A 23,384-nucleotide genomic window follows, 5' to 3' on the forward strand; every position below is an offset into this window, starting at 1 on the left:
ATTAAAATGTTAACAACATGACTTTTATATAGTTTTTGCGTAATGTTGGTAGGACTGGGGATGAGTGTGTTTAGTGAAGGGGGAATTTAGTGGAATTGGATGTATTCAGTGTTCAGAATGATTAATGAATGGAGGCAAAGTAAAGTAGATCTCCACTAGAATAATAGCCTTTTCACACCAAACCCAAAAACGCGGTTTATGGCAAAAAGTTTTCAAAAACCTGAAAAGGGTTCACACCACAAGTTTACAGGTTTTTGTTTGACGTTTAAAATGTTTTGACACCCAAATGTCAAGTTTTTGATGGGATTTAATTTTTGTTGTTTAATAAATCAGCTTGAGCTCACAAAATTGATCAAATAAAATGAACTCTGACAATTTAAATATAATTTTATTTATTTGGTCGTTAAATTGTGTAGTTTCATTTTAATTTCTTCCTGAGAATAATATATTGGCCGCCCCTCAAGTTCTTTAGACATTTTGATGTAAATATGACCCTTTTTCAACTGCCCTTGAGCTATGGCTTCTTTACAGCCCAAAGTTCCAACAGGAACTCTTCATCTTCGGCCCCCACATCTTTTTTTTTTCTAATGAAAGAAATTGTGACTTGGGAAATAGCTTTCCACGCCATCAACCACTTGTAGCGACAACCCGAAAATGATATAGATTTTTTTTCGATTTGCAGTTCAATGTAGTTTCCATAAGAAAAAAAACAAAAAAGACCTCGAAAGACATTTATTTTACGAATCAATTTTATATGAACGAGTATCAATTTTATGATTGTAAAATGATAATAATATGTGTTTATATCTAAATCAGGTTTAAAATATATCAAAAAGAATAATAATTCCTATTTAATTTGTCTCCAAAAAGGGAAGCAAATCGCAGGAAAACAACAACTAATACTACAAAAAATATAGAAACTATTTTGGTTTAATTTTCTTTCAAAATTGTTGAAAATAAAAAAAAAATGCTTACCTAGTATTATTTGTGAAAAAGCAAAACAAATAAAAGAATAATTTAATAATTTCTATATTTTTTATAGTATTTTTTGTTGTTTTCAGGCGATTCGCTTGCACTTTTTAAATACAAATTACACAGGTATTATTATACTTTTTGATATATTTTAAACCTGATTTAGATATAAACACATATTATTATCATTTTACAATCATAACATTGATACTCGTACATATAAAATTAATTCGTAAAATAAATGTTTTTCGAGGTCTTTTTTATTTTTTACTTATGGAAATTACATTGAGCGGCAAATCGGAAAATAATCTATATAACTTTCGGGTTTTCGTCGCTATCCACCAGGTGCCGTGATGCCAAGTGTCAATAAAAAAATGAAAGAAATAAAAAAAGAAATTTGATTTATATTATCAAAAAAAATCAACAAACTGCAACTAGTTATCTTTGCCTGTCAGTTCTTTTTTTTTGTCTGCTGTCAGTTCTTTTTTTTTGTCTGCTGAATTGTTGCTGAATTCCTCAAAAAATGTATGGAAAAACTTGTGTTTTTGATATAGGTTTTTAGGGTTTTTCGCAAAAACCGCGTTTTTGGCTTGGTGTGAAAAGGCTATAATAACTAAATGCTTGCGAAATCTTAGTGGAAAAACATTCACGTAGATTATTTCTAATTGCAAAACAAAATAAAACAAAATAAAATAAAATAAAAAAATAAAATAAAATAAAATAAAATCAAACACAAATCTCAGAATATTAAAGAAAAAAAAGATAAAATTACATGCCCTAACTGTGACTTGAACTTGGTACCCCCACTCGCTGACCGACTGCTCTACCTTCGGACTACCGAGCCTCTAGATATTTATTGTAAAACTATGTCTATATGACCTTTGATGGCCAAAGGTACAAATATTTTCCCTTTTTTTGACAGTTTCCAATAATTCCAATGGAATAAAAAATTTACAGGGTTGCTTCTCACATCGAGATACAGACACAGGTTATTTTCCCAAATAGAGAAACGTATGGAATTTTTGTTTTAAAATTTTTCGATGCGAGAAGTTCTCGACTAAGTTACAGAACGTAGGCACTGGCTACACAGTGTTGTGCCCAATCACATTCAAATTTACATTTTCAACAAAGACGTCAAAAAGAGGAAAATCCTTACCCCTCTTAGGGCCTGGCTACACAGTGTTGTGCCCAATCACGTTAAAATTCACATTTTCTAGGAACAAACGTCAAAAAGAGGAAAATCCTCAGCCCTCTTGCCTACAAACTGACTGGTTAGGCGATTGAAAAATCACCGTGTAGCCCAGCACAAAGCTACAACCTGACATGGTTAGTCGATTCAAAAATCACCGTGTAGCCCGGCACAAAGACATGCAATTACAAAATGAACAAGAAAAACAAATAAAAAAAAAACTAATGTCTATTTTCCGCACACATATGAAATGTTCAGGGCATTTCGCTGGTCGATGGAACAGGTGTAACATTTTCTTAAAATAAAACAACCAAATATACAGACTAAAATTTTTTTACACTTTTACACTTTTGCTATACCCCAACCCTATTGCAAAAATAAAATACAATGGTACAAAATTTGTCTACTGTAGTTGTAGTAGTAGAAAACAAAATTTTGCATTTTTACACCTTTTTGTTACACCGGATCGTGAATACCCCTAATTAAATGCCGCGAACATTTTATATGTGTGCGGGAAAAAGACAATATAGTCTTGTTTGTCTGTTTTTCTTTTTCATTGCATTATTTTCTTGCTAAAATTGTATTTATATATTTGTTTTTCTGATGCAAATTCTTTTTCGTACCATTTCGACATTTCAAACAAAATGCAACAAACCCAGCAAACAAAACAAAAGCCCATGACAGGTTTTCATATTTGGAACAATATGAATACTTGAAACGCTCTTTGAATACGTTCATCGGGTATGTTCAATTTAAATTCAGATTACTGAATTCGGGTTTGTTCTATTTTTCGTTTCGAGTAGAGATACAATTAGGTCTGTTTGGGTACTGCTTAAAACAGAAATCCTTCTACTTTTTTCAACATTTTTAGCTCAATTCCTGTTTGGGTACTCTTGAATTGTGCAGTTTTGCACATTATTTTTGACAAAAAAAAGAAATATTTCTGTTTTAGGCAGTACCCAAACAGACCTATTATAGTGTTTTGTCAACAAAAGATGTTTCTTTTTTTACATAGTTTATATTGCTCCGATTTCCGCAGTTAAAGGCTTGGCCACACCGAAGGGTACATGCGGTAGCGGTACGGGTACTTGTATGTTTGGTAATGGCCCATTTCAAAAAGCCCTTTTAAATATTTAAATATTTATCAGACTTTTACATTCATACAAAAAACGTCATTTAAAATTTTAAAAGCGTGTTTAATGTTTATGAAATCGGCCATAAGTATATAGATCCAAACTCTCAAGTCAAATGTGATCGCTCTCAGAGCACACATTCAACGCAAAATCAAACATACCAAAAACCGGGTTGCCACAACAACAAAAAAAAAAAATAATTCCGCACCGGGTTGCCGCACACAAAACACGAATTTGACAACCAACCCCTTTTTCATCGTTTTGTTTTCATTTTTTGTTTTGTCATCGAATTAAAAATTCTAATAACGATATACAAAACAACATCGAATGCTAGTCATCATCAATCGTTCAACTACTTTACTACTACTTGCTAGTAACCACCAAATCCCCCATACAATTCAATTAATTAATTTATTTTGTTATCAAGCTTATCAACAAAAAAAAAAACAGATTAATATTTTTGTTGTTGTTTTGTGAGAAAAGTGTACATAAATTTTTCTGACGACATCAGCAAAAATGACATTAGCAACAGATCGTAGCTGTCAGGCTAATATGGACGTAACTGAGGTTTGTTAAAAAAATTCTTCTCCTCTCTACGCTTTAACTTTTTTTATAATCAATTTTGCAAGTAATTTCACAAAGTTATATAAACAAAGATATTTACTTTTATTCTTATTTTACGTTTTTATTGATTAGAAACAATATAAAGGACTTGGTTCGTGGCTCTGGGGATGGGTATTTAATTGGACACAAAGTTCACCAAATATGTTACGCGCCGTCGAAAAAAGAATACTTTCCTTTCTTAAAACACCATATCGTGGGTTTTATGTTGATATTGGCCCCGCCATTGGCGAATCTGACAAAGTATGGACAATCGAAATGAATGGCGAATCCAAAGAGACACCTTTGGTCATGTTGCATGGGTTGGGTGCTGGAATTGCTCTTTGGGTCATGAACTTGGATGCATTGGCCCAACAACGACCTGTCTATGCCATGGACATCCTTGGCTTTGGTCGTAGTTCTAGGCCACAGTATTCAACTGATGCTTACGTTTGTGAGAAGCAATTTGTAAAATCTGTCGAAGAATGGCGCCGGGAAATGAATATCCCGAATATGATATTATTGGGGCATTCTATGGGTGGATATATAGCATCTAGTTATGCGTTGTCTTATCCCGATAAAGTAAAACACTTGGTTTTGGCCGATCCGTGGGGTTTCCCAGAACAACCTAGTCCGGATAGTGCGACAACCAAATCGATACCCATGTGGGTACGTGCAATAGGGTTTGTTTTAACTCCATTGAATCCTCTATGGGCTCTTCGGGCAGCTGGTCCATTTGGTCAATGGGTAGTACAGAAAACTAGACCCGATATAATGCGAAAGTTTTCCTCAGCCGTTGAAGAGGAAACTAGCCTTTTAGCACAATATATTCATCAATGCAATGCTCAGACTCCGAGTGGAGAGAGTGCTTTTCATTCAATGATGGAAGGTTTTGGTTGGGCAAAGAATCCAATGGTTAAACGGCTGAAGGACATTCGTGAAGACATTCCTATAACTTTCATCTATGGATCTCGTTCATGGATGGATAGTTCGTCGGGGCCATTGATTAAATCGCAAAGAATTAACAGTATGGTGGATATAAAGGTGGTCTCTGGAGCAGGTCATCATGTTTATGCTGATAAACCTGAAGTATTTAATCGATATGTAAATGAAGCCTGTGAGGCAACGAAAAAAGCACAATCAGAAGCAGCTCAAGAAACTCATAAAATCCGTGAATCGACAGAATCAGATGAAGAACATGAGAATTTAGCACAACCGAATTTGAAGAGGAAATAGAGGAACACTAGATAGATAGATAGATTGGCGATTTATATATTTTTTTTGTATTATTATTTTTATTTATGTACATAATATAAGAGATGAAAAAGAAAAAAAAAATAAGATAAAAAAGCAAAACTATTTACTTTATACAAAATGTTTTTAGATAAAATTGATATTTATGTATTTGTGTTGCCTTTTAAATAAAAAAAAAAACAATAAAAAACAGCAAAAAATCAATTGATATTATCTTAAGATGTATTTATTTTTGTTTCTGGGAGGGGGAATATGAAAATAAACCCTGTACATGGTGGTCAGTTTTTATATGGATTTACTTTAAACATTTCAAAGTTCATATACTAGAACGCATTTGAATGATTCATGTTGTTTTTTATTATTTCACCATTTCTAGATTTTATATCAGCTTCAGTTGATTGCGTCTAAATTTCTATCGATTTTTATATATGAGTTTGCATAATTTGAGATACATACTCGTATTATGTGAATATTTTTCTCCTAAAATTATACCATGTTTGATATGGATTTCCAATTTGAATGTGAAAGAAAAATGAAGTTTAATGAAAATAGTATAGTTTTAAGTATTTTTTTTTTTAACTTGGTCGGCGAGTTAAATGTATTTGTAGGAATGGGATTCTGAGTAGGAGTTTAAATAATGAAAGATTTATTTTCTCAATGTTTGTTTACAGGTAGGTAGAGATGGCGGTCATAAGCAGCCTAGCTTGATGACCCAATTAGCGCAGAAAGCGCCGTTTTGATACCAAAACTTGTGAAACCTTTGAGTTATAAATGGATTAATTGAAATAACGTGATTTCAGGAAAAACGAGTGTTTAGGCTGGCCTAAAACCACTTCGTTGCATTGAGGAATGAGAACAAGTCTTTGATCTTTAATTCTGAGATGTTATTTATATCGTTGAAAAAATCACTGCCCAGAGAGAGCACTCTACTTCTAGCAAGGGCAGGACATTGGCATAGGAAGTGGAAGACCGTTTCTTTTTCCTGTTGATTTAAACAACTGCGACAAAAGGTGTTGTAAGGAATACCTAGCTTTGCTGGGTGTTCTCCTATCGGCCAATGTCCCGTACATACCGCAACGATCCTGCTAATTTCTTTTCTGGGTCTACAGATTAGATCATATGTTTTGGATTTATTATAGGTGGGCCAGATTTTTCTGGATATGACGCAGCTAGTCAAGTTGTGCCACCTATTGTAAGCTTTTGTTAGGTATTTTAAGAAGATATCGTTTAATGTGTATATGTTTGTTTATACCTACATTTAACTTTTTAAAAACAAAACCAGGAATTATGTAAACTAACTATTCACCAACCAATTATGTGAAGCAAGTTGTCAAACGCTGTCACTGATTTAAGCAATTAGTTTGCGCACCGCAAGCAGTACAGTCACAACGCTTCTTTATTATATTACAGTAAACATGGATCCCCGGACTGGTTACGGTAAGATCCTAACGTTAGGCGCCAATGTCGTATTCAAGCCAAAAATGTTTTACAGTAGAAAGGTCAGTTAACTGAATTGCACGTACTTGTTTGTATACTTATGTATGCTTGAATTGTGCAAAAATGTAGGTAAGTAGGTGTCGTTTTTTTATAAAAAAAAATATAAAATATAAAAATATGAATAGGTAAATAAAATATATAAACAAATAATTTTTTATATAAGAAAAATTAATTTATTTCTAATCAAAGTTGGTAGGTATGCCATTTTGTAGTAAATATTGATAATCATCTAAAAAAAAATTGAAAATATGATTTTTTAAAACAATAATTTTAATTTTATTTTTTTATTTAATTTTTTATTTATACCTACATTCATCTAACTTCTAAACTTAAAATTGGCTCAGAAGCAGTTCACCTCTATAACTAAGTCGATTTTAAAATCATGTGTTTATTTTTAGTTAAAATCGGATTTTTGCTCAATTCGGGTCTATTACTAAGGGCCTTTGTGTTTTAATGTATCGCTTAGAATGTAGGTATATCTCCCACACAAAAATATTCGCATTGCAAATTTCTCGAAATCGACTTTAACGATTTTTGTTAAACACCATATATTCAAAACCATTGCAATAAAACTGCGCTTTATTGTAAAAAAAAAAGTTTAAAAAACATAGAAAAATATTTTTGAAATAAATTTTTGTTTGGAAAAAGAAAAAAAGTGATACCCAGTTTAGAATTAGGTATATTTTTTTACTTTTAATTCGCATTAACATTCAGTGAATTTTAACGCATGTTTTAATTTTTTCGATACGAAACAAAAATGTTCCACATACGCCACAGTGACCGTGTAAGTTTAAGTTCAAGTTAAAAAAAAAAACTATCCCTTATCAAGTAATGAAAACAGTTGATATTTTTTAGCGTTCTCTGATCTTGAGGGTGATATAGGTAAGTGTTTATTTTGATTTTAAATAAGGCATGCATGTTATTCAATTCATAGGTTTTGCAATTAATATTTAAGCACTATTTCAAATATTTGTTGTCATTTTTATGCATGTTTTTACTTAGCATATAATGAATAATTGCTTTTGCAATTTATTTTAATGCTATTAACAAGCTTCCGTTATAAAAAGACCAACTGATCTTAACCCTCTGTAGGCACACCCCTTTTTTGCGAATTTGGTTTATACTTTTTCATGTCACTAAAACTTTTTTTGGTGTCACTATTTTATAGAGAATCATATATATAATTAATGTAGAATTTTCCGAGGAAATCGAAAATTGCCTTATAAAGACACTTTTTTGTGGCCACTTTTTATTTTTGTCCTGCCAAATTCGCACCCGTGTGCCGACAGAGGGTTAATTTAGCTTTTAATTTCCTACTTTTTGATCTCCAAAGCGCAGTCCTCTAGTGAAATAACACCTTCCAATTTTAAACGTTTTTTCTTATTTTGCGATGAACTTAAGAGCAAGTTTAGTGACCCATTTATGGATTTCAATATAACATTTCCAAACCTTTTAATATGTTATAATAATAAAAACGTTCACATTTATCCACCCTTGGAAAATAGATTAGGTAAATAAATTGTAGGTTTATTGGAAAGCTATCAAGATAAACCACAAATTAACTAGAATTAATAATTATATTTTTAAATTATAAGTTTTCCTGTTGTTTAAGTATTCCAAATCATGCATTTTGAATGTTTCATCGAAATTCCCCATAAACAAAAAATAAAGTGTATATAAAGCTACTCATATTGATAGGAGCATGTACTCTTTTGTAACGTAACACAAATAAGAAAACCCGTGTAAAAAGGTAAAGGCTCACTTTTAACGACCCAAATCGTTTAAAAGTTAAAACAGTTTCAACATTGTACGTTTTATAATTTATGAAAAAAATTATCTAATAATTTTTACCTAAGTAAAAACGTAATTGTAGTTCCGGAACACTTAATTGGTGACTCAAAAAGTGTGTTGTTCTCTATATGATACATTCACCGATTAATTGACCTAATTGCAATTTTTTTCTTAAACTGAGTGTTCATCAAAAACTATGTATATGATTTTATCTTCTCTAGAAATATAGTCATTTTTTCATTACAAATAAGACAATTCAAAAGTACAATTTTTTACTTAATACCTAAATTTTTCAAATAAAATCTCAATAATACCGTCAATTTTGCGGTGGATGTGCGATAAGTTTTTATCAATCTCAAAACTAATCAGAGATGAAATCAAGATAATTTTTTAATACATTTATGTAGGAACAAGTGATTTTATTAACTGAAGTGTTCCAAATAAAATAACACTCTATCTTCATGGGGTCTACAACCGCGGAAGGTTGTCAGATAGGAGCCGTCGAGTAATGCAGATACGTACTCGAATTTTTTATTTAAATGAGACTAAATTCAATAAAGGTAAGATCTGATCAGTCCAACAGAATACACAAAGACCTTGATACAAGTAAAGCTCGAAAATTAGAATACAAACAATTTAGAATTGTTTGGAAAGATTAAATACATTTCATTTGCGCATTTAAAGTTTCGAGATAAAAAAAAATATTTAATTCTTTATGCATAATTATGTTACTCCCTAAGAACACAGTTTCAGGTTTTTATTGTAATTTTTATAGGGTTTAAAAAAACTATATTTTAATTTTTTCGATAAAAAATGTTCCACATTCGCCACAGTGACCGTGAAAGTTTAAATTTTAAAATTTGTTAGTAAAAATCTATCTATGAAATAATGAAAACAGTTGATTTTTTTTAGCGTTCTCTGATCTAAAGAGTGATGTAATTGGCTTTTTTAAATAAGGCATGCATGGGTCATTCTATATTTTGCAATCAATATTAAAGTATTTTTTTAGATATGTATTTCTTTGTATGCATGTTCTTAGTTTTTGCTTATATGAATCGAACAAACTTCCATTTTAAAGAGATCAACTGATCTAATTTAGCTTTAAACTTTCTACTTTTTGATCTCCAAAGGTCTGTCCTCCAGTGCAAAACACATAATATCTCATTAATCCTGGAGCCTCAATGATCGGCAGTTTCGGAAAGAGGGTGTATAATTGATATCTGTAGCAGCTTATTCGTGGAAACATTTGTGGCAATTTGTTATGCGAATCAACTAAATTCCAAAGGGGTGCGTCGCCTCTGTAAAAAGCATGTTTTTATGAAGCAAGTTTTTGGTATTCAAATTTTACGTGATAAATTAAATTTAAATTCGAATTTACGAAATTTTTTCACTCTAATTTTTAAGCTTTAATTGTATCAAAAATACCTTATAGGTTCATAAAGTAACATTTGTTTAACACTCTGCGACTCTTAACATACACGACTTTAAAAGATTAATATAAGGGACCTATTATTTACCTTAATTGCAAACGTTTGAATTAGCAAATGTTTGCATTCATAAATTCCATTTGTTTCGGAAACTAGCTACGAATCCCGAAAAAACAATCATAGAATCCGTTCGGATTCGGATTTTGTTATTGTTTTTTCGCCATTCGTAGAAAACTTTCGATACGAATGGAATTCGTAATAAGGTAGCTTTTTGTTCTAACTTTTTTTTTCTTGCCAATAAAACGGTTTCAGAAGGGTTCTGGATGCATCCCGACGCTTCTGAACGTCCAATCGAAAACTATACATTAACGCAACGAAAACGGCAAGAAATTTCAAGTCACAGCCGACCTTAAAAAAAAACGTCTTTCTTTTCGTAGTCACTTCTACATACGCAATCCGTTTAGGGTACGTTTAAAATATCTTTTACGTGGAGAATTCTCAAGGCTCGACTTTGTCTAGCTGCTTCTATAAGAAAAAGTTGGAGCTTTATGTAAATATATTACTCTCATGCACTGGTTCTTTTCTCATTGCGCTATTATAGTATGGTTTATTATAGCGATTTAATTTTGATGATTGCATTTATGTTAACCCGATTTCTGTTACACAAAAGAAAGAGTGGGAAGTAGATATACTTTTTCCTTAAACGTACTTTTCTTTTTGTTATGACTTAGCAATTCGCAGTACCTAATTTCTTAAAAATAGTATACCACTTCAAAATATTATCAATCTTTAAGTTAACATGACATATTGTCTGGATTTACCAAAAAAAAAGTCCAAAACAATACAATCAATCAAGATCGCATTTCTAATGTTCTTTGATAATATACATTTTTGTATGTTCTTGATTTCAAACACAAAAAAAAATCTTATCTTAAGATTATTTTGAACAAAGGGCATGATTTTGACGGAAAGACAGATTGGACTTCCAGCTTAGATTTTAGAATAGAAATTCATTTAAAAACCGACTACTTGCCAATAGAATATTCCATAACAATTTATACTGTAGAAACAAACGTTTAGTAAAATTTTCATATAACGGTACGTTAAGAGTTTTGGAGAAATATCAGGCCTATTCTATATTAAATTACATTTTTTCTTACATCTTTAGGCTATTTCAATATCGATAGACGCAATGTTGAAGACTGTTCTTCTTTTATCCTGCCTGCTAGTAGCAGCCAGTGCTTCCGATTTGTTTCGCGTAAAGATTCAAAAAATCAAATCAGTACGCAAGCACTTTGCCGAAGTCGGTACTGAACTCGAAAGCCGTAAATTAATTCATCCACGTGCAAGAAATGGTCTTGCCAAAGAACCACTTACCAACTATTACGATTCCCAGTACTATGGAGACATAACCATTGGAACACCACCACAGAAATTTAAAGTAATTTTTGATACTGGCTCATCCAATCTTTGGGTTCCCTCTAAGCAATGTAGTGCTTCAAATTATGCCTGTGCCATGCACAACAAATATGATTCAAGGAAATCATCCACTTACATCCAGGATGGTAACCAATTCGCTATTGCCTACGGAACTGGCTCGCTATCTGGTTACTTGTCCACTGACAACGTTAACATGGGTGGTATGGAAATTCAACAACAAACTTTTGCCGAAGCCATCGATGAACCCGGTAGTGTGTTTGTTGCTGCTAATTTTGATGGTATCCTTGGTTTGGGTTACCAAGCTATCGCAGTCGATGGAGTAGTTCCTCCATTTTATAACTTATACAGTCAAGGATTGATTCAAGCTCCAGTATTCTCATTCTATTTGAATAGGAACGAAAATGGACAAGAAGGTGGTGAGCTTATTTTTGGAGGATCCGATAGAAGCCACTACAAGGGAGAGTTTACATATTTGCCAGTCACTGAACAAGGCTATTGGCAATTCGCAATGGATGGTGGACATGTTGGTGGTGTATCTTTCTGTAAATATGGTTGCCAAGCTATCGCTGATACTGGCACCAGTCTAATTACTGGACCAACAAGTGACATCGAGGCTATCAATAATGCTATTGGAGCACAAAGCGATGAATATGGTGATTACTTTGTCGATTGTGAGTCGATTTCTCAATTGCCAACTATTAACTTTGTTTTGGGTGGCAAGACATTCGCCTTGGAAGGCAAGGACTATATTCTTAACTCTGGTGATGATACTTGTACTGTTGGATTCAGTGCAATGGATCAATATGCTTTGAATGAACCCATGTGGATTCTTGGTGATGTATTCATTGGAAGGTTCTATACTGAGTTTGATTTAGGTCAGAACCGTGTAGGTTTCGCTGAAGCTGTCTAAAGAATGACAAATTATTTTTGTTATTGTAGTATTTTAAAGTGTTTCCTAAAGTTGTATTACACAAAATAAAGTACTTTATTACTATAAGAAAGTAAGTTCGATTTATTTTGTTACTTTTATTTTTAAAAAATAAAATGAAACATTAAATATTTCGAAAATTGCATTTGAAAGTTATTTGTTTTTCGTTCGTAGTTTTTCTTAAAAAAGTTAAATAACAAAAAAAAATTAATTTAGCAAAATTTGGTCTCCATGTCGGCCCTTCCTTTACATCAACCAAATTTCTTAAAAATGTATGTATATAGATAGGCAGCCCTTATAATCTACAAGTAAACTAACATAATAGTGCTTTCAATTGCAAGAGCAAATACGTGCGACTCAGTCGTGCATTTAATTTGTTTTCAACCACATTCACATAATTTCTGCATTTTTGCTAAAAACAAGCTAACAGCGTCATTTAAAAAAAAACCAATCTAAGCTTGAATATACCATCTTAGGGTATCTAATGTCGAATTCCTTTCAATTTTTAGAATCGCCTCAAAAAATGGAATTTTTGGTGTTAAAAAGGAACATGAAAACAAACCGAATTCTTTTTGCGATTGTGTGTGTGTCATTTGACAACAAATTTTACACGAACGTCAAGCTGAAATCAAAACAATTTCTGTAAAATAAAACCAAAGGTTCCTTTCATCAATAATTTTGTTTATTTGCTTCGGTAATATTAATTTAATTTAATCCAAATCAATAGGAAATTGCAGATATTATTAAGATCTGAGTGAAGATGAAGTAAAAGGTTAATTATTTGGCCGTATGCTGTGGTTTTACAGAGAAAAAAATTTCCTGAAGATAATCACGAGAAGAAAAGTCACAGTAATTTGACTTTTTCACAAGAACTATGCCAAGAAAAATTATATTTTGATCGCACATTGTTTTTTTTTATTTATTTCATATTTTTCCGCAATAAAAACACGATATTCCATTATAATTTACTCTATATTTGAAGTTGGTATTCTCAAATAAACAAACAACACGAAGGAATCTTTCAGCTTGACGTTTGAGAAATGTCAAATGTTCCAAGTGTGTGTGTGAATCCGTGTAAATCTCTCAAAAAAGAGGGATTAAAAAAAATTCGAATTCTGCTTCGTTTGAGGCGAATTTTTTTTCTATGGAACATGATTTTCAGAAAAAATTCGCTTCGAGATCGCCGAAAATTCGATTTTTGCATTGAAAGGAATTCGACATAATTCGTTTTGCAAACTCGGAGATGAAGATTTTGTCATCACTCCTTCAAACTGGCGACGTGGTTTTTTAAAATAAAAATAACATTTTTTCTGTTTATCATTTTCAAGGCCATAGTGCCATTGAAAAATTAGAGCAGAACCCGAGTTTTACAGCTGTGGGTTACTTAAATTTTGCACTCCCCACCTACACCCCATTTTATGGTTTGCTGGTTTGAGGATCTTAATAATGGTTTGTTGTTGTTTAGTGTTAAATGTTTACTATACTGCGTACAGTACAATTAAGCACGGCTGATATAAATATTTTCACCATTTTTAAATTTTAAACTTCAGCGGTCACTGCGGCGTATGCGTAACATTTTCTTATCTTAAGAAAAAATTCTTCAACTTCTTAATGAACTGTCAAAAACCATGGATTCTACAAATTAATTTAACTAAACATCAAACAAAATCATATATCCAAAAAAAAATTACCGTGAACCTTAAAAAATCATTTGTGTAAAACTTTACAGTAGTGTCAACTTTTTACAACGACTTCAAAGTGTACTGTGGTGGGTGAAGGTGCTCAAGTTTCACGTACTACACATTGCACAAGAAAGCCTAAGGTTATACACCTTCCCTTCCAATATTTGATGACAGATTTCAGTCTATCAAATCAATGTTTATTGATGTCAAAGAACTTTTGCAAATGGCTAGAGGTATTATACTCATCTTCACAATATATTATTTCCAACCCCAAATTAAATTTCGTTATGTTAACAAACAACTTTTCCCTCTTCACATATTAATTTGATATGCGTCATGCCTACTACTTTTTTTTTGCAAAACTTTAAATCAAAAAAATTGACTAACAAAAAAAGCTTTTTCCACTGCGAAAACAGAAATCATCTGGCTTACTTCCTCCGCTCCACCACTCCACCTCATCTCATTTATAACGATTGAATGATTAAACATTTTCTTCTATCTTTTCAGCTCTAAAAAAAAGATTCGAGGAATAATCCGGGGAAGAACAAACAATAAAAAAACTGATAACCCCTTAAGTTAGGTCAATATTTTTATTTATTTTCAAAACAAAAAAATAATAATAATAAAAAACACAGCAAGTCACAAATTGGAATGGCTGTTGTAGGTATCTGTAATAAATTCTCATGAACTCAAAAATAGACTTGCAATTACAAAATGAGAGTAAAATACATTGATTTTATTTTTTTAAAGACCTTTTTTACTTCTCTTCATCTCTCCTCTCCTCTTAAACAGTCTCTGCAAATCCAACACGATTATTTCCCATATCAAACTCTGTATAGTACTTTCCAATAAAAACATCTCCCAATATCCACAATGGACCATTTGGTGGTGGAATATCAATTCCCATAAATCCAGACAAACAAATTGTCTTACCCATTTGAGCAATACGCAAAATATAATCCTTGCCTTCCAATTCAAATGTCTTTCCTCCTAAGACAAACTTAATCACTGGCAATTTGGGAATAAGTTCACAGTTGACGAAATACTGTCCACCAGGCAATGCAGTACCACCAATAGCTTGATTAATTGCTGCAGTCTCTGCAGGTGGACCTGCAATTAGACTAGTACCAGTGTCAGCGATAACCTGACAACCTTTAGCACAGAAAGTCATGTTTCCAATTGATCCAGAATCCATTTGAATTTGCCAATAAGCTTTGCGAGTAATTGGCAAATAAGTAAAGTCACCTTTGTAATGCTTTGGATCAGATCCTCCAAAGATAATTTCACCTCCCTCATTTGCGCTAGGATCTCTGTTAAGATAGAAAGAGAAGACCGGAGCTGGTACCAATCCCTGATTGAACAAATTATAGAATGGTGGTTCAACACCATCAACAGAAATCGAACTATAAGCTAAACCAAGAATTCCATCGAATTTAGCAGCGACAAATACCAAACCCGGTTCGCTCAATGCTTCAGCGAATGTTTGTTTTTTGATATTCATTCCACCAATGTTGACATCGTCAGTGGACAAATAACCAGACAATGAACCAGATCCATAATGAATAGCAAATTCAGTTCCATTCTTAATGAAAGTGGAAGATTTCTTTGCGTCATATTTGTTATGAGTTAAACAAGCAATGTTGGTGAAATGACATTGCTTCGAGGGAACCCAAAGATTTGATGAACCTGTATCGAAGACAACTTTGAAACTTTGTGGTGGTGTTCCAATGCTAATGACACCATAATATTGAGCATCGAGATAGTTGGAGAGGGGTTCGGGTGTTGGTCCGGCGACATTGTTCAATTTCAATCGAAGGTTTTCAATGTCAGTGCCAACTTCATTGAAATAGCGACGAGCGGTTTGGAACTTTTGGAGTTTAACACGAACAAAGTCAGAGTCTGCGTTGACTGCCGCTAAAAGGCAGGATAGAGCTAAAATAAGTTTTAGCATAATGTATTTTTTTTTATTTCGTATAACGATGATTAATTCTGTAGATAATGGAAAATAAAATAAAATATTGATTAAACAAGGGAAGGGAACGTATAATTACTTTGAAGATTATTACGGTTAATTAGATGATTAAAAAAGAACTGTACCTTATGTAGCCGGTGTATATCTATTTAATAATTTAATTTAAAACACAGTTGAACAAAAGACAGACTTTCGTTGAATCAATAGAAAAATATTACAAATTTTCTTTTATTCATGCAGAAGAGCTTTTTTGATGTTTTTTTTTTTTTTTGTTCAGCCAAAGTGCAACAAAAACAAGACTCGCTTACTTCGAGACTCGTAAAGTGACATTTAGGTTTGTTCATGCATTTTTGAAACTTTGGTGATATACATTTTGGGTATTAACACAATGGCGCCGCAGCCAAATATATGTAACTAAAAAAGATTTAGCAAAAGTCTTAACTACATTAGGTGTGTTTTTTATTACAACCGGTGTTAATTGGACAAAAAAAACGCAGTCTGGGCTAAGCAATTTACATGTTAAATACAACAACACCTTAGCCCCTTGGGCTTAGTTGTTTAGCCCGGAGATTTCTCTGGGCTTAACTTTTTGAACAGTTTTAAATCTGTGCTACCAAACTAATTCTTTCATAAATTGTTTAGAATTTGTTAACAAATGTGAAAAATGACTTTTGAAGTGACAAAATGTATTTAACTAGTTAACATTTTTGTATCTCTTTGTCAAACAAACATGAAAAATACAAGAAAAATCCGAAAGCGAAAAATATGACAACTCTAAATTTTTGTTGTGTCTGCTGTTTTCGGAACATTCAATGGATGCGTTTTTTTTGTCCCGATGTGTTTTTTTTGTCCAGTTAAGCCCGGTGGTAATAAAAAACACACCTATTGGCTCAAAAAGTGAAAAAGTACAAAAGTGAACATTTTCAAACGCATTTTTGTATAGTTTTTCGGGCTGGAAAATTAATACAAGTGATGCAGAAAGCTTAGTTTTTGGTTTAAAAAACAATTTGTATACTCTTTTTCACAAAAAAAATGCGCTAGCCAGAAAAAAAATATTTTCACTTTTGTACTTTTTCAAAAAGTGGTGTATGTAGTAGTTAACTTTTGAAGAAGTACAAAAGTGAAAATATTTTTTTTCTGGCTAGCGCAATTGTTTTGTGAAAAAGAGTATACAAGTTGTTTTTTAGACCATAAAATAAGCTTTCTGCATCATTTGATTTAATTTTCTAGCCCGAAAAACTGTACAAAAATGCGTTTTAAAATTTTCACTTATGTACTTTTTTCACTTTTTGAGCCAATGTAGTTAGGGCTTAAGCCTTAACTACATTGGCTCAAAAAGTACAAAAGTGAAAATTTCCAAACTCATTTTTTTATAGTTTTTCGCGCTGGAAAATTAAAACAAATGATGCAGAAAGCTTATTTTTTGGTCTAAAAAACAATTTGTGTAATCATTTTTTCAAACTTATAGCGCTAGCGAGAAAAAAAATATTTTCACTTTTGTACTTTTTCAAAAAGTGGTGTATGTAGTTAAGCCTTTAACTACAGTGGCCTAAAAAGTGGGAAATTTACAAAAGTAAAATTTGTTTATTTCATAAAAATAGTTTTTGAAACCAAAAACATAGCTTTCTACATCATTAGCCGTTTTTTATTATACCACTTGATCCATATAGATCATTATTAACACATATTACAACAACTACATGAGATTTTGCTTCCCATCAGAATCAAGATCCGTGATCCCGATGAAAAGCAAGATCACGATTCGTGATCCTGGTAAAAAGCAAGATCTCAATAGTTGTTGTAATAATTGTTAATTAATGATTTGTATGGATCAAGTGGGATAATAAAAAACGGCTATTTCAAATTTTTCTGTTAGAAAAGCTCTTCGAACGTCGCCGTCGGGGCGAAGAAATAAATTTAATATTTCTTATAAACCCGCGGTGAGTTTCGTAAAATTTAATTAAAATTAAAATGATTGATACATGCGAAAACCCTTCAAGCAAACAAGTCCGACCTCGGTCCGAATCCGCTCCGCCTGAGGCGGAGTTGAGTCCGACTTCGGATCAGAAACTGGTCCGTAGGCGGCTCAAATTAGTATGGAAATTATAATCACCGCGAAGTCGATTGCATATGTATTGGTGTGGTGAAAACCTCCATTCCGAGAAAACGGAGCCGAAGGCGGACCTGAGCCGGAGCAGCGAAAACCTACCAGAAAGAGGAATAAGAAAGGGATGACATTTCGCATTTGCGACCAAAAAAAGAACAAGATTTATTTTTTTTTTCACTGAAACTGTTTTATTTTTTATTTTATTTTGGCAAACGAAATTTTCACAATAAATACAATATAAAATACAATACATTTTTTTTCATTTTATTTCATTTGATGCTGCTGCTGTTGTTGGTGTTTTTTTAGATACCCAATCGCATTTTTCACCTTCTAGATTTTTCTTCATCATTATTCATTAGAGATTACATCTACAACACAAGAAGAAACAACATTTTAACCCAAACACTTTGAGCGATATATAAATTGTTTATAATTTATTGTTTATAATTTAATAAAATTGTTTATAATTAATAAACTAACATTATACAAACAACGACACGAGACACGACGCGACCAAACACTTCAACAAAAAATAACAAAATGACGCTTTGGCTCTTGTTGGCCTTGTCTTTCTTTTCCTTTTCTCATTTTTCACCACGATTCTCGTTCGACTTTGTGTTCATACACAAAAAGTTGCAAGTGTGTGAGTGCAAGCCCGATTTTCGCGGTCTGAGGTCGGAGTTTCTTTGTTGAACTCAGTTTTCTTGCTTGAAGGGAAACATAACTTAAAATCATATAAATCACAAAATCCGTTTGAAAATGTTCACTCTTCCATTTTTTGCAAAAAGTGCTCGTTGTAGTTATGCCTTTATACATCATTCATGCACAATGAAAGTTGTTAAAACTCAAATGCCGCTTCATTGTGTAAATGACTTAAAAGTATTGAAAAGACAATTTGGCAGCACACAAATAACTAAAATGGCGCCAAACTAAACTACAATTTCCTGCACATGTAGATTTTGACTTCCTCCAATCTTTCACTTTAATTTCATACGTCAAGCAAGGAGGTCTTAAAAGTTTAAACTATTATTTTTTGCTTTAAGAAAAAATTAATATTTGAAAGCAGAAAGAAAAAATTGAACAAGGTAATTATTCGTTTTTCTATAACTAAATATATTTTTTTTATATGATGAATATGATACCGCCCCAGTCTGAATAATGCTGTCGATTGGTTATTTTAACTGAAAATTTCAATTCAATTAAATTTCTGTCTTCGTTATTATGAAACAAATCTAATCAAAGTATTTTTTTATTTGCAGATGAAAGTGATCCATACTAAATATTCTATGCTGTCGATTTATCTTCAAAAATCCAAGGTAATATCACGATTTTTTAATGTTATTTGAAAGTAAAAATTTAACATGATGCTTGCAATACCGCCCCAGTCGGATAAATTGTGACGATTGGTTTTTTAAATCTGATTAAATTAACACACCATGTGTTTGAAAATTAAAATTAGGAAAAGTCGATTAATTTTTGTTTTTCTTCATTTTTGTTTAACAGAACGCCGCCGCCAAAATATGGAAAAGTTGAAACAAACGTGCTCCGGTTGATTGTTCAAAAGGTAAGTTATCTATTCCCCACTTTTAAATATAAAAACTGTCTTAAAATAATCATGATGATTATTAAATTAGAGACAAGTATATATCTAAATATTTTCTGTTGATTAATTTCGTCTGACTTTTTTTCAACCAAAGATAATTTTCCTCCTTGCTTTTCCTTTTACTAATCATGAATTTTCTTTTGCAGAAATCCAAACATGAATAAAATGAGCTTTCAATGAGAATTTTCGCCCTTATACACTTTTTGTAGATGAAAGTGGATGCACTCGTTGCTGTCGATTCATCTTATAAAATCTAAGGTAATTTCTTTTCCCGCCTTTTTATAATTTTGAAAAAAATTAACATGATGTTTGGAATACCGCCCCAGTCGGATAAATTGTGACGATTGGTTTTTTAAATCTGAAATAAATTCACACCACGTGTTTGCAAAAAAAAAAATGAAAATATGGTTAATTTTATTTTTTTTTTTTTTCGTTTTGTTTTAAGGACGCCGCAAAAATGGGAACACTATCAGAGTCTTCGCCGTAAGACGCGTCCTCATGTTTAGAGAAACCGCCACATGAACAATGAAATCCAATAAAGGTAATAAAATCATATCAATTAGTGTAATATAATGGCGCAAAATTTAAAAGATTCAGTAAAATGCTAAAGCCGTTTTAGTCAGGAAAAAATCAGTCTTCTTTTTGACTTAGTAACTTACTAAAATGACTACCATTTTAATAAATCGTTTAAAATTTTGCGCCAATATCTTCAAGCAAATGATGAACTTTTTTTGTAACAGTTATCCCTGTCATAAAGACAAGCTTGATGAAAATGTTTACTCTGAAATTTTCCATCAAACAAAAAATGATGAATATGCCATGTTCTCGAATCTAATTTTTTTACCTTTGCAGTTGGTTTGCGCTGGAAGTTTGTACACATCTGAAATCTCCACAACCTTAATTTCTTTATAAAATGGGAAGATTGAAGGTTCCTACAACATCGTCGTTTAAAGGTAAATATCTTAGAACAAAAAATTAAAATACTACCCAGATTCTTTTCTGATGATTTTTAAAGTAGACAAGCATATAACTGAATGTTTTTTGTTGACATTACTTTCGTCTGATATTTCATCAAAAAATTATTATTTTTGACTTTTTTATTTCTTTTACTAACCATATATTTTCTTTTTCAGAAACAAAACTTGAAGAGAGCGGCAAGACTAAAATGATATCTTATATGGTGTTATGGACGTCCTTGTACTGGATTTTCTAGATGATGAAAACTCCAAGGTAATAAAATTATTTTTTTTAATGTAAATATCTTTATGATTAGCAAATGATGAGCTTTACTATGTAATCAGTTATCCCTGTCATAAAGACAAGCTTGATGAGAATGATTCGCTGAAAATTTCTTGTTCAGTTAAATTTTGAAAAAAGTATAAATTGCAAGATTACTAATTTTTTTTTTTAATTTCTTTACAGATCTTGATACGATGAAAAAATGGACAAAAACATCTGAAAAATATGTTAAAATATAAATTAAATAAAAACAATAAATCATTTAAAAAAAGTAAATTTTTGTTTTTTTAATTGGGGAAAATAAAAGTTCATCTGGGCCTTGGGGTCTCAAATATTTTAAGTGGTTTTTCTCACTAAATAAATTTTGAGAAAAATGGTATTTTGTATGCACTTTTTATCTACAAGGCGCCAAAATATTGTGACAGAAGATCGTATTCGTCATGGCCGCGACTGGGCCCTTATAAGGTTTATTACGAAACGAGCGCCCCAAAAAACGAAAGTCACGAAATAGAGCGATTATGTAAAACGGAAACGAGTTTAAGAAAATGTTACTAAATAAAATTGAAAAATATTTTTTTTTTAGTTATTTTCCCATACCTTATGCCCGTCGTACACCTAGCGCTCAACGCATTCAACGCAAAAAACCTTAAATTCTAATTGATGGTGCTTTCAATTATATTCAAACAAAGAGTTTTAGACAGTTGGAGATCGCTACTAAACGAATTAATTAAAAAGTATACGTATAGTGGCGTCGTTTTTTTTATAATTAATTTGTTAAATTCGCGTTGAGTGCGTTGAACGCTAGGTGTACGACGGGCATTATTCTCCTTAAAATTTATTGCTGATATCAATAGATTTCGAGACAAAACTAAGGCCCTTATTGCGAGTGTCGTTTGTCTATCGATACACGACTTTTTCGTAAATGAATTTTGGTATTGTGAATCTTTGTCGATTGGCTTTTTTCAATAGATAGATAGATAGATAGAAAGGTATTTTGGCATTGTGAAACTCTTTTGTGAACGATATTTTATGTTTAATCGTTCAATCTGTTTACAATTTTGCTTTCGACTAAAATCCAAATCATAATTCACAATAGCAAATATATTGGTGGAAAGAGATACACAATACCAAAACAGATATTTATCGATTCCATGGACTTTTATCGCATCGAAAGTTGAACGACACTCGCAATAAGGGCCTAAGATGCTGATTGACTTGCAAAGAGCAAAAAAAAAGTCAGAACTTACCGAGTGCTGAGGCCGTCGAATCGGTGCAATCGTAGTTGTAGATATTTTTGTCGTCACGTTTACTCAAATATTTGTTTCGATTTCAACACATTTATTTTCAGTTCAATATATTTGAATACTTTTTTAAGGAAGGGATATTTTCTGACGTTTTTCGTTTTTATTTTTCTCCTAAAAGTTTCTTTTGGTCAAATGTTCCCTATGATGGGCTGTCCATGATTACTTGTCCTATGATTAGTTGAGTTCAAACCATACTACAACAAACTCAATGGAAAATACTTAACCTTCTTTCTTGTAGTAAAAATGAGTTGGGATTAATGCTTTGCAACTATGGAAAATCATATAAAAAGCTTGAGTTTGAAGCTTTTTTGTGATAAGCATTTGCTTTACTTTGTATAAAACACCGCTTTTGTTAAAGAATAATTTTGTTTTCTATTTGTGAAACCTGAACTGTTTTTGGAATAAGATTTGTTTCCAGTTCAAATTAGGAATTGTTATTCATTTTAATAAAAAAAATTTGTTTATGAACTTACCGCTTATTTAATTCGCTCGACATTTCGACTAGATTCCGGCTGTTGGTGGCAGTCAGTTTCTTCACTTTATCTTAGATCCCATCGATCGATGTGTTTTGACAATTGTTTTTGAAATGGTTCTTGTCATTATTTTAATTGCATTTGATTGCTGTTGTGATATCTTGTTAATGTTACAAATTTATAAGCTTTTGAGCAAATAAAGCTCACATTATCACCGGCTGAATTGTTTTGAGTTTTTTTTCTTTTTTTTTTAATAGAGTTTCTGCATACCTTCCTGACATAAGCCAAGAGTACCCATCTTCACAATTCTTGTAAGATTGGGCTCTATTTAAATCCTTACCCTTGATTAAGGTAAAGAATGAAACGAAGATTATTAGTTATAAACTTTAAAATTATACGATTACACATTATCATATAAATTGTATATTTACTTCGTGAAATTATTTTTAATGAAAATTATTATCTTTTTCTTGAATTTAATTCTTCGGTTTTCACTATATAGACTTTTTAACAAATTTAAACAGCGTTTTCTTTGAAATTAAGTTTGATTTGTCATCAATAAATAACACCCAAGTACTTTACACTTGCAACACAGTTCAATAGCACATTCATACACACTACACACTTCAATATCATTGCTCACCCTAAAGTTCATTATGTTTAGCCGTGCACATTCACTTATAGTTTGCTCATTTTTAATCAACACTTCTCAAGTCCTCATTAAGTCTCTCACACATTATTTTACTATCATTTCCGCAGACTGTCATCCTTTT

The 23,384-nt window shown here is 31.9% G+C and overlaps 3 protein-coding genes, 1 long non-coding RNA gene and 1 other non-coding gene across 6 annotated transcripts; 4 read left to right on the forward strand and 1 right to left on the reverse strand.

The window, feature by feature from the left end:
* The first annotated feature begins 3,521 nt into the window (after window positions 1–3,521).
* Window positions 3,522–5,236, forward strand: LOC129906439 ((Lyso)-N-acylphosphatidylethanolamine lipase). Of its 2 annotated transcripts, none has more exons than XM_055982218.1 (2): window positions 3,522–3,861; window positions 3,991–5,235. In XM_055982218.1, the coding sequence occupies exons 1-2, from the start codon at window positions 3,811–3,813 to the stop codon at window positions 5,128–5,130; spliced, it is 1,191 nt and encodes a 396-aa protein (XP_055838193.1). In that variant the 5' UTR covers window positions 3,522–3,810; the 3' UTR covers window positions 5,131–5,235. The 2 variants fall into 2 exon arrangements, with proteins under 2 accessions (XP_055838193.1, XP_055838194.1); XM_055982219.1 differs by having other exon boundaries at window positions 3,817–3,922; window positions 3,991–5,236.
* Window positions 5,237–11,035: 5,799 nt separating this feature from the next.
* LOC129905652 (lysosomal aspartic protease-like) lies at window positions 11,036–12,269 on the forward strand. The gene has a single exon (XM_055981181.1). It carries the CDS (start codon window positions 11,056–11,058, stop codon window positions 12,211–12,213), a length of 1,158 nt encoding a protein of 385 aa, XP_055837156.1. The 5' UTR covers window positions 11,036–11,055; the 3' UTR covers window positions 12,214–12,269.
* Window positions 12,270–14,484: 2,215 nt separating this feature from the next.
* On the reverse strand, window positions 14,485–16,156 carry LOC129905788 (lysosomal aspartic protease). The gene is made up of 2 exons (XM_055981354.1): window positions 16,011–16,156; window positions 14,485–15,902 (listed from the first exon to the last, which is right to left on the reverse strand). The coding sequence occupies exon 2, from the start codon at window positions 15,862–15,864 to the stop codon at window positions 14,698–14,700; it is 1,167 nt and encodes a 388-aa protein (XP_055837329.1). The 5' UTR covers window positions 15,865–15,902; window positions 16,011–16,156; the 3' UTR covers window positions 14,485–14,697.
* Window positions 16,157–18,714: 2,558 nt separating this feature from the next.
* LOC129907090 (uncharacterized) lies at window positions 18,715–21,110 on the forward strand. Its single transcript, XR_008770955.1, has 8 exons — window positions 18,715–19,077; window positions 19,252–19,308; window positions 19,496–19,556; window positions 19,742–19,853; window positions 20,041–20,136; window positions 20,448–20,548; window positions 20,729–20,825; window positions 21,018–21,110. It is a non-coding gene; the product is annotated as an uncharacterized LOC129907090 (long non-coding RNA).
* LOC129907915 (small nucleolar RNA SNORD31) lies at window positions 19,892–19,963 on the forward strand. Its single transcript, XR_008771201.1, has one exon. It is a non-coding gene; the product is annotated as a small nucleolar RNA SNORD31 (small nucleolar RNA).
* Window positions 21,111–23,384: the final 2,274 nt, after the last annotated feature.

The sequence above is a fragment of the Episyrphus balteatus genome, chromosome 1, assembly GCF_945859705.1.
Source record: "Episyrphus balteatus chromosome 1, idEpiBalt1.1, whole genome shotgun sequence".
Lineage (NCBI taxonomy): Eukaryota > Metazoa > Arthropoda > Insecta > Diptera > Syrphidae > Episyrphus > Episyrphus balteatus.